We start from the raw sequence: 11,975 nt of genomic DNA on the forward strand, positions 1-11,975 counted from the left end.
TGGGGGTGAAATTTTTCATATTTGAATCCGCCATATCTCGGCTATGAAAAATCTTATCAAAAAGTTAGGCATCGCATTTTGAAGGTAAAGAGTAGTTATTTATGATGCCATTGTCAGTTTGTGAAAAAAAAAAATTTTCGCGATGTTACGGGGCCTCGAACACATCAAAATAACGGGTTTTTGGCCCTTTTAGGTTAGAATATCTCGAAAACTGAGGGTGATGGAATTTTTCTGAGGTCAGATTCGGATTCAGCGCAGCAAAAACCTTCGGGTATAGTAGGTCTGGTCTCTGGTTCTGAGAATTGTTGGCCTGTGTAATCTTGATGGTCCCGGTGCAGGAACCTCGGAGGATCCTTGAAATGTTTCTGGACACGTACCTGCACAAGAACGTGTGCAGGTAATCTTGTTGGGTTCTTGTACAGAAATTTGGTGAAGAAACCTGTACGGGATCTTGCTAAGGAACCTGTATGCAAGCTATCCTTCGAATGCTCCTGTACATATTTCTTTACAAAGGAATTTGAGACGCTGCTTCATGTACAGGACCTTATTCAGGATCATATTTGTGAACCTGTGGTGCTATTTCGCGAGGGTTCGCTAGTGGCTTGACTCTCTCGATAGTACCATGAGGTCTATTTTTAGGGAAAGAATAGAACAGCAAGTTTTTAGCTGTAAACGACATGACTTTTTGCAACGGGTTTCTGTACAGTACCACATACGTGGTTCTGTACAGGCTCCCGCGCCTCAATTCACTTCACAAAGGAACCTGTATAGGAACCTATGCAGGAACCTATACTCGATCATTCAAAGATTATTTTGTCGGTACAGGTTCCATTGGAGGATTATGTACAGTTTTATTCACTAAACTCCTGCATAGGATCGTCAAGAAAACCTGTACAGGTTGTGTGCAGGATCGTGTCCAGTAACATGTCCAGAATCCTTAAAGGTTCCTGTACAGGAATTTTCAGCTGGCTTTACAAATTTTTAGAACTAAAATCTATTAAATTACTTTTGAAATATCGAAATCTCCATATCGCATAATATCTCTAAAATCTTCTGTTTTACAAATTCACCATTTCTTATATTCAGTTTTAAGCATACATTTTCAATTTAAGGAATTTTAAAATGCAGGTTTGAAGACGCATACAGTTGAAAATTAAAAGCGTTCGATCAACTTGAAACAAGTTGATGAACTGTAAATAACATAAATGAATTAATGATTTTTTCAGAAGATCAATTATTTTGAAAAGATCGTTAATAGCTGAACAATAATTCATTTTACATGATCAACTTTAATGTATGAATAAAAATTCAACAATTATAAATCTGAAACGACTAAAAATAAAAATAATCCATAATAAATGGGTTTATGTTTAAAAAGCGTTTGAATCTCACAATTCTAATTTTCTTAAAAGGGAAGAAATTTAGGTGTTTACGTTTATTCCATGTTAAAAGACGAAGTTTGTAATTTTTACATTTTTATTGCGTTGAAGGTGGTAAAATGTTGTATTTTGAACATTTTTATTGAGTTTGAACCGAAGAAATTTTAGTTTCTAAGTTTTGTATATTTGGTAGAGTTAAAAAGAAGAAAATTTTGGTTTTCAATCTTTTTCTGAATTACGAGAGGTTATTTTGTATTTTTCTCATTTTTATTCACACGGAAGGGATGAAATGGTGGTTTTCAATATTCCATGAATTGGAAAAAGATATATTTTTATTTTTAACATTTTTATTAAGTAGTCAGAGATGAAATTTTAATCTTTGATACTTTATGAATTGGAAGAAGGATAATTTTTTATTTTTAGCATTTTTATTAACTTGGAAGTGATGCATTTTTTCTAAGTTAGAAAAAGCCATTATTTTCTTTCAATATTTTTATTGACTTTGAGGGAGGAATTTTCTGTTTTCAATTGTCTTTTGAATTGGAAAAGGGACTTTTTTATTTTTAACATTTTTATTGACTTGGAAGTGAGGAAATGTTGGTTGTGAAATTTTTCTGAGCTAGAAGAGGTCTTTTTCATCTTTTTTATTGATTCAGAAGGAATACAATTTTTATTGTTAATATTTTATAAATTATAAAAAGAAAACAAATTTTGGTTTTCAATTTTTTCTGAATTGGAAGAGAAATTTTTTATTTATATCATTTTTATTGAGTTGGAAGGAGTGAAATTTTTTATTTTTAATATTTTTTGAATCATTATAAGATTTTTTTAAAACATTTTTATCACGTTTTAAGGGGGGCTATTTCAGTTATTTTTTCTGTGTTGGAAGATGCCATTATTTTATTTTAAATATTTTTATTGACTGTAACGACAGAATTACATTTTTATTTTTTTTCTGAACTGGAAAAGGGACTTTTCTATTTAAAACATTTTTATCGATTTGAAAGGAAGGAAATTTTTATTCGAAATTTTTTTTTATTTGAAAGAAGAATAATCGATTTGGAAGGACCGCAGTGCGCGAGTACTCATTCGAGTGTATTCCGCAATATCATGCATTCCAATTGGAAACGGTTTAGCCGGCACTGAATGTTTACGTTTCGATTCTCCCGATTTAGTAACAAGGCTATTTGCAGGCAACCCTGGTATTGTTACTAAATCGGGGTTCTGATGTACTTGAAATGGAAAAATTCAGTTTAAGAACTCGAATTTTTGAATTCCAATGGCTGCGAACATTTTTCGAAAACCGGGAAATGACCGGGATTTTTTTCCAGAATAAAACGACCACCCTCTATATAATTTACACAGCAATCATTTATATAACAACTGATTCGAAAATTTGGCCAATAATCTATCTATGTAATTATTGTGCATTTTAGAAATAATCAGATAAGGTATATCTAATCTAAAGAGCAATCGCCGAATTGAGATAAATTACACAATTAAAACAGATCCGTAACTAGTGAGTCATCTATAAATTAGGTTACCAAATTTAGGCTATTGTTGATGCCCCCCTCTTCTTCGAAAATTAAAATAGTCAAAAACTCAATGAAAACTCAGAAAAGAGTGTGATTTTTGGCAAAATAGGGTAATACTAGATTCATACATTTTTTTCAAATAAAATTACTGTAAATACTATGTTGAATGCAATATGAAAGAATTAAAATTCTTAAAATTTCAAATCGAAACATATAATGCATTTTTAACGAACAAGATCAATTTTCTAAACAGAAAGACGAAATTTCAACAAAAAGCACGAACTCCATCCAAAAAATGATTTTTTTAACCCGGAAGATTAATTTTCTAAAAATGGAATAGTTATAATTTCAGCCAAGGAGATGAATTTCCAATTGAAATAAAGAATCTTAAAAAAATTAATTTTCTAAAAGAGTTCCATTAAAAAAATATACATTTTTCAACCTGGCATATTAATTTTCTAAAATAGAATAATGAAATTTGCAAGCAAAATGATGAATTTTCTGTCAAAACGATTAAATTTTGAAGAAAAAATGAACAAATTTGTTATAAAATACATGAATTTTAAACTAGAAAAGATCAATTTTAAATAAAAAATATCAATATTTAATCCAAAATGGAATATTTATATCGTCCACAATATATTTAACAAACTAGTTACTTTTTCAAATAAAGAGATAAATCAAAGATTTAAAAATTTCAAAAGGAATTTTAAAAGAATTTTAAGAGTAAAAAAAAAATTTTAAGTAATATAAGTAAAACTTCATAAACTATTAAAAAAATTTTAATCATCCAATTTAAAAGTTTTTAATTAAATTTAAAAAATATATTTAGCAGCAATTAACTGTTCATTTAAAATAAGGATCTATAAATCAAATATTTGAAACAAAAAATTCTCCAATTATTATTTTGAAGCAACTTAAAATAAAAAAATTTTACTTCTAATTAAAAAAATATTTAGTTTAAGGAAAACTTTTTTTGTTTGTAACTTAAAATTGCTTCAAATGATATAATTTTAAACATTTATTGATGCATTATTCAATTTAGAATATTAAGCATAATAGCGTGGATTTATATTTTTAACAAGAAGTCTTTAAACTGTTAAATTTATAAAAAATTAGAATAAAAATGTTTTCAATTCAAAAGTCTTAGTATTTTGTAGGATTTCAGAAATTTAAGAAATTTCCATGATTTCAAGAAATTTAATAATATTTGAGCGATTCAATTATCGTCAAAACAAATTAAAAGATGCTATGAGATTGCAAGGAATTTCTACAGATTTAAAGGAATTAAAAAAAATGGCAGAGTTCAACAGAGATTTCAGAAGATTTTAGTTAATTTATACGAGTTTCAGAAATTTCAAGGGATTGTAAAACCTTTAGGGTATTTTAAGGTGTTACAAAATATAAATATATCAAAGCTAGTTAATGAGCGCAGCTTGGATCTCACATTTATGCGTTTGTGAGAGCCGAGTTGTGCTTGTCAGCTAACTTCACAGTGGCTCTAATCCGCTCTCAGACTAACGTTGTTTAAAAACATGATTGTTAACGTTTTCGTTAAACTTTGTGTCATACTTAACGAAAAAATTATATAAATTTTTTCCTCTCTTTGTTATTTTTATATTTAGGCCTGTTTTTGAAGACTACTTCAACCAATTACTGCAGGAAATTTATGACGACAAAGTATTATATTTGGAGTTAAGGACAGTTTTGCCGGACATATTTGATCTATCTGGTCGAGTTTATAAAAGTTTGGAAGTGATGCAGATTTTAAACAGCCTATCACAAAAGTAAGTATTCTAATTTTTTCAAATTAAGAAATTTAAATTGTAGATAATTCTAAGCTAAATCTATTCCGCGTAAATAATCTATTTTGCCAAAAATCTGCCAATTACAACTACGTGAATTTGTAAAATCAAACTTGACCAAGTAAACTGGAACCTGAAATTAGAAACCTCGGAAATACGATATTCCTAGAACTGGTGGCCCTGCAGTCTCGAGGTTTCCAATTGGAAATAGTTGACATGGCCCTGAATGTTTACGCTTGGATTTCCTGGACTTAAAATCAAGGCCATTGCAGGCCATGCCCGAAACTGTTCTTCATTCCAGGTTTCAGTGTCATTTATGAAAAATCCAATAATTTTTTATTCAAACCATTTTGCTTATAATATTCAATATTCTCCAATTTTATAATTTCTAGTGCGGGATTTTCAAGTGTATTAACAAATTACTTTAGAATATTTTATTGAATAAGTTTCTTGATATATTAGTTTTTGGTGGGATTTTATTTATTTTTTGATTAAAAAGGAAATAAGTTCTGTTTTAGGGTGATTCATTTTATAAGCGAAAAATAATTCCGCCAAATCTCTTTTATCTTGCCCTATCTTTTAACTGTCCACGTACATATTCTTTTTCTCTTTGTTAATATAAATTCGCTTCTATCTTTTTCAATTCTCTCTTCTTTATTCCACCCTATCCTTCATTTAGCAACGTTCATCTTTTCCATCTATTTTTCAATACCCTCTTCTCTTTCTCATACTGTCCTCCATATATCCTAGTCAATATTTCTCTATATATCTCTAAGCAGAGACCCGACTAATCGTGTTGTCTAGTGCAACACAGTTGTTGGCGAAGGCATTGCAAAAAATTATAGGTGTCTCCCTACTGAAAAACTCGGTGTCGGATCCCACGTTGTATTCTATTAACGCGCTTCTTCATGCTTGATTTTTAATACATGTATTGCAAAGGATAACTGAGCGGCTGACAATAAAAAGTGGAAATATCTCGTTGGTGAGTAAGAAACAGCTATAGAAAATTGCGTAAAAAAATGGACATAATTTGACGGCTGTAAAAAGTAGCAATAGAATATTGGCTGTCAAAAGTAGACAACGGTGCTTGGGCTGTAAGAAAGAGGAACAGAAAAACTTGGCAGTAAGAACTGGGCAAACGTCGCGTGTCGGCGAATCGGCTCTGTTAGACGCTGCAAAGACAAGTCTCGTTCAAAGCCGAAGTTACACGAGGACGAACCCGACCTCGCCCGACTGGACGATTCGCTTTCAGTGACAAACTAGCTATTAGGAGTTTTTCGGTAAACTGAATTTTCACTGAATTTTGCAGGGCGTCCAGGCCGTCAAGAGAATAAAAGAAAGTTCATGGCAACGTTTTAAACGGTTGCTTTGCGATGAATTCTAAGAAAAAATTGAAAAGATATCACAAAACATTTTTTATTGTTTCCTAAAATTTTTTAAAATGTGCAAAATATTTTTTAGAATTTTTCAATTTTTCCATATTAGATAATTTTAGAAAAATCAAGGAATGTAATTCTTTTAAAGCCTTCTTGTGCAATTTTGTTGCACATTTTTTTAAAAGTTTATGTTGGTTTAAATAATGTACTTTCAAATTTGAGTAAGTTAAACAGACGTTCAAAAATTTTAAATGATTAAAAAACAATTAAAACTTGTAAAGATTTTTAAAGAATTTTGTAAGGTTTGACGACAATTAAAAAAATGTAGATTCCTTGGAATAGCTTTAGAAGATTTTTAGAAATGACAAATTTTTTAGACGTTAAAATATACTTTAGGAGCTGTTAACGAATCTAGAAAGGTTTTAAGAGCATGATCAAATTTGCTTTAAATGCTTGCGAAAATTTAGAAGATTATAAGGCAGTTTTTAGCATTTTGAATCATATTTCCAAATTTTGAAAAAATTTCATTCAGTTAAATATATTTTCAGGAATTTAAGAAGAGTCAAACAGATAAGAAATATTCAGAAATTTAAAAACATTTAAGAAAATTTAATAAATATTTATTCGTTTCTTACAAATTGCGTAAACATTCCTAAGCATCTTTGAAAAGGACAGGAATTCAACCTAATGTTTTGTAATATTCTGTAAAATAAAACAATTTCTTTAAAATATCCTAGAATCTTTTCTGATACATCTGATATATTCAAGAATCTTTTTTCAATTTTCTTGAAAATCTTATGATAATTATATTTATATAAATTAAAAAAACAAACTGATAATACTTATTTTCTTGTTTTTCATTCTCAGAATTTAATTTCAACTCGAAAAAAAGTGTTTGAAAACTTTTAAAAAATAAATATTTTTTCGAAATTTCCATGTTATGTCATTATTAATATCATAATTTATTTTTTATGGTAGTGAAAAAGTTTTAATTCTGAAAAATTAAAAAAGGTGCCTTTGAAATAATTCAGATTCTTCTTTGATAATTCTTAAAATCTTTTGTCATGTGTTAAAATGTTCTTCAATAATCTCTTGAAATTAACTTTTCTAAACAAAAAATTATTTTAATTATTCCTAGGAACCTATTTTTTTTTAATTTTCGTCAAACCTTAAAAAATTCTTCAAAAATTTTTACAAGTTTTAATTATTTTTTAATCGTTTAAATTTCTGAACGTCTCTTAAACTTACTTAAATTGGGAAGTACATTATTTAAACCAACATAAACTTTAAAAACATGTGCAACAAAGTGCACAAGGCTTTAAAAGAATTATGTTCCTTAATTTTTCTAAAATTGTTTAATATGGAAAAATTGCGAAAGTCTAAAAAATATTTTACACACTTTTAAAAAATTGTAGGAAACAATAAAAAATGTTTTGTGATATCTTTTAAATTTTATCTTAGAATTCATCACAAAGCAATTGTTTAAAACGTTGCCATGAAATTTCTTTTATTGTCTTGACGGCCTGGACGCCTTGCAAAATTCAGTGAAAATTCAATTTACCGAAAAACTCCTAATAGCTAGTTAGCCACTGAAAGCGAATCGTCCAGTCGGGCGAGGTCGGGTTTGTCCTTGTGCAATTTCGGCTTTGAACGAGGCTTGTCTTTGCCTTTCTTACGGCCTAAGTACCGTTGTCTACTTTTTACAGCCAATATTTTATTGCTACCTTTTACAGCCGTGAAATTATATCCATTTTTTTAGGCACTTTTCTACAGCTGCTTCTTACTCACCAACGAGATATTTCCACTTTTTATTGTCAGCTGCTCAACTTTTCTTCTATAATTACGAATTTTTACATGTCATATTTCAACCACATAATCTGAAGGGCTAGATACAAACTCAAACAGAATTTTTTTCCAAAAATGACCATACAGCTCAGTAGGATCAGTGTTGCCGTTTCCAGTACAATTGTACTGAAAAAGTACATTTCGTGAAATTTGAGTACGTAAGTACCACAATCACTATTTGAATACATTTTACATTTTCACTCTTTTCTTTCAAGTACATTTGAGTACAAGTGCTGAATTTGTGTTTTTAAGATTTTTTTTTTGAATAAATTTGGATTTGGCGTCTTGGGCAATGAGCCTCGTGTACCCTGGGCCCCACTGCAGTGTCCGTAGTGCAACCGATTTCGTGTTTCTAATGGCTCGATTAAATCGGCTTGGTTTTACTGTTCATACGAGTACGGCTCACAGGCAGATCGGATCTGAGCGACCAAGATCCTTCGGAGTCACATAGTCCAGTCTTTGGACTTAAATTTTGTTCGCCTGCGTTATTAATGTTATTTAAAATAATTAACTGTTTGAATAGTAAATAAAGAATAAAAATTAGGCTATTTTAAATCAAATAATTTAAATTTCGCGCCATAGTGAAATAGCATGCGGCGCTGCCGCAACGCTGCCATCGAAAGTACAATTTCAGAATATCAAGTACACTTTCAGAGTACAAATGTAATTTTTATCGAGGCAACACTGAGTAGGATTTCAATGCGTAGAAAGAACGGGAAACAAAGCTTTACAAATAGATTTAATGCTTTGTCGATGATTATATATAATAAAAAGGAGGTGTTTCTGGTGTCAATCGTGTGCAAAACTACGAATCTTGACGACGTTTCGTGAACATTGCAGTTCACTTATTCAGGGCTTAGCTGCACTACACTCACGTATCCGACTCGATTTTACAGGTTAACCCTGAAGAACTGAACTGCAATGTTCACGAAACGTCAGCAAGATTCGTAGTTTTGCACACGATTGAAACCGGAAACAGCTCCTTTTTATATCACGTGACTAACAAATAGATACTGCTTAGTTTCTTTCCTCGAAAGAGATGGCGCTGAAACACGGGTCCATTTTTTCCTATGTGGTTTACCAAGCCTGCTTCTGATTTACACAGCGAAAGATCGAGTGTTAATTTTTTACGATACTGTAAACCCATAATGTAGACCGAGTGCCTGTCATGCCTCACTCGAATTTCCTATTGTTAAAGAAAAAATATTGACCGATTTATCTAATCTTTTTTTCTTATTCTTTTGTAAATTGTATTAGGAAATTGATTCAGACAATCCAAATGTAATTGAGCCATGTTTTGCGTAATTTTAGAGATATAAAGAACAGAAATTGAACGGATCAACCGATTTTCTTCTCTCTTTCTTCACTGGTCTCGTCGTTACGTAAAAAACCTAATCTAGCCTAATAAAATTCAAGTCTGTAACGTGTTAATAATTTTTAATGTCACTCAACCGGCTCAAATTCTCTAACAATAAGGACGACGATAATAAGAGATATTTCGGGTTTCACTCGTGTAAAATACTAGGAATTGTTTTCCGACGTTTCGTGAACATTGTAGTTCACATCTTCAGTGCTGACCTGAGACTGAGGTATCAGGTTATGTTGTTCTTCGGTATACTCTCTACGATGCTTGTGATTGGCCAGAGCGCCCCACCGTGGGGTCTGGTCGAACTTGATTGACCAATCAAGTCTTTTTTAAAAAATCCGGGAGAACGGAAAGCCAAATCTGATTGGTATTATATCCATTGTCCCTATTGATGTTATTAATGTGTTTTAAGATTTCTATTGCTTCTCTATGTTTTCTTGGACATTTTTTGTGCGTTTATGCAATGACTGTTGTTTCATGAAACAAAATGTTATATCCTGTTTCGGCATGATGTTCAGCTAGTGCTGATTGCGTGAAATGTTTTAGCCTGACTTTACTCTCATGTTTCTTAATACGCTGGCTCATCGCTCTCCTGGTTTCTCCAATATAGACTTTGCCACAAGAACAAGGGATTTTATATACTCCTGGATCACTAAGGGGTGCCATTTTATCTTTAGGGTTATTTAGTAGTTGTCCTATTTTCGCAGGTGGTTTAAATATGGTTTGGATGTTGGTTTGTTGTGAATTCTTCCTATTTGTTCTGTGACACCTTGGATGTAGGGTAGGTTGGTGGTCATTTTTCTCTCTCTTTCTTTCGTAGGCTGTGTTGACTTGCTTTTTGAGTGTGTTTTCTTATTGCTTTATCAATTGGTTTGTTTGTGTAATCGTTCTGTATTAAGATTTGTTTAACGTTTAGTAATTCCTTTTGTAAGTTATCTTTATATGTTATGGAGACAGCTCTGTACACAAGGGAGTTGATGACCGATTGTTTTTGAGATGCGTGATGGTGGGAGGAGGCACGTAGGTACCTGTTTGTATGCGTGGGTTTTCTGTAAACTTCATGTCCTAACGTATTATCAGATTTTTTGTAAACTAATACGTCCAAGAAAGGCAATCTTCCGTTTTGTTTAATTTCCATGGTGAACTGTATATTAGGGTGTAATTGATTGATAAAATCGAAAAACTTATTTAGTTCATCTCGTCCATGTCGCCAGATGACAAAAGTATCATCAACGTAACGGAACCAGAATTCTGGTTGAAGTTTGGCTTGGTAGAAGATTTTATTTCTAGATGTTCCATAAATACATTGGCTATTACAGGTAAGATTGGGGATCCCATTGCTGCCCCTGAGGTTTGTTTGTAGAATTGGTTATTGAACGAGAAGTAAGTATTATTGAGACAATGTTCTAACGGACGTCTCCGCACACTTTTATTAGGGTTATTTCAAAAAATTTAATTTAGCTAAAGATGTGTGTGTGTTTCGAGATTATGTGTGTTACGCTTCTCTCCCATAATTATTCTTGAGTACTACTGACAGGATCGGTGCGACTGAGACCTACATTATCGGATATACAGAGAGTTAAAAAACGACCCTAACCTCAAATTAGTGCACTTGCATACGATTTTTATTTAGCACAATACAATTTTTTTGTTATTAACCGTCAAAAAAGAGTGCAGAGACTTTCGTTATTATATTTTATAAAATGTCCAAATTAAGTTTACATTTTAAAAATTTTTTGTGGATAAACAGCCCGGGGAAATGTACCCGATTAACCACACGACGAAGTATCACATGTCCTTAAGGGCATGTTCTACGGTGACCTTGTGACCAAAAGAATCCTCGGTTATGAAATTTTTTGTTGGTGTTCACCATGTGCACACGGATGTATACTTATAATTGCAAAGAAAGTTTATTTATAAATTGATAAAATAGAATGTTATTACTAGAGTTGCAGCACTATGTAGGTAATGTTTATTTTAATGGATTTCAGATTTTTTGCTTCGCGTATGTTGAGCATTGGCACAAATTGTGGAATAAATCGCCTAAACATTCTAAAAAAATCAATATAAAAGATACCATTTGCACATTAGTTGCAAATCAACAAATGAGTATCTGTCATTATTTTTGGAGCAGTATTAGCAATTTCTAGCGGAGCGAAAAGATACTTTTAACGTCGATAAAGTAGAGATCACGTGATAACACATTACCTGCAAAGTTCTACAAATCGAGTGGCAATATTCTATTTTATCAATTGATAAATAAACTTTATTTGAAATTATTACATCGTAACAATTAAATTTTATCATTTTTTATGATAATTTATGTGTTTAACTTGCGTTCGAGCAAATAACTCAATGTTGAAACGTCTTTACTTTAATATGCATTGAATTCGCTTCGTCAGGTTTATTATTTTATAACTCCGTAGAGCGCATATAGAGCCTTCAAATATACTTAAGTACCTTTTAAGCAGTTGCTTAAAATTGTCAGAATCTTTGAAACTGTTTCTAGGTTTTCACTTTTACAATTGTAATCCTCGACCATGTTTACAAAATACTTTCTAATTTTTTAGTTTAAGGTGGCTTGGGCGTTTGGTGCCGTACAATGTGGGGGGCACTGTGGGGGCTATCTATCATGCGATCAGTCTTTATTTGAATTTTATTGATATACG

At 31.4% G+C, this 11,975-nt stretch overlaps 1 protein-coding gene across 1 annotated transcript in view; it reads left to right on the forward strand.

Annotated features, from left to right (window-relative positions):
• The window catches only part of LOC117167385 (adenosine deaminase 2-like), a 30,147-nt gene that overhangs the window by 7,493 nt on the left and 10,679 nt on the right, over nt 1–11,975 (forward strand). The window contains exon 3 of the mRNA XM_033352273.1: nt 4,540–4,701. Coding sequence (XP_033208164.1) covers nt 4,540–4,701 — 162 coding nt within the window. The remainder of the gene's footprint in view (nt 1–4,539; nt 4,702–11,975) is intronic.

The sequence above is a fragment of the Belonocnema kinseyi genome, chromosome 2 (genome assembly GCF_010883055.1).
Source record: "Belonocnema kinseyi isolate 2016_QV_RU_SX_M_011 chromosome 2, B_treatae_v1, whole genome shotgun sequence".
Taxonomy (NCBI): domain Eukaryota; kingdom Metazoa; phylum Arthropoda; class Insecta; order Hymenoptera; family Cynipidae; genus Belonocnema; species Belonocnema kinseyi.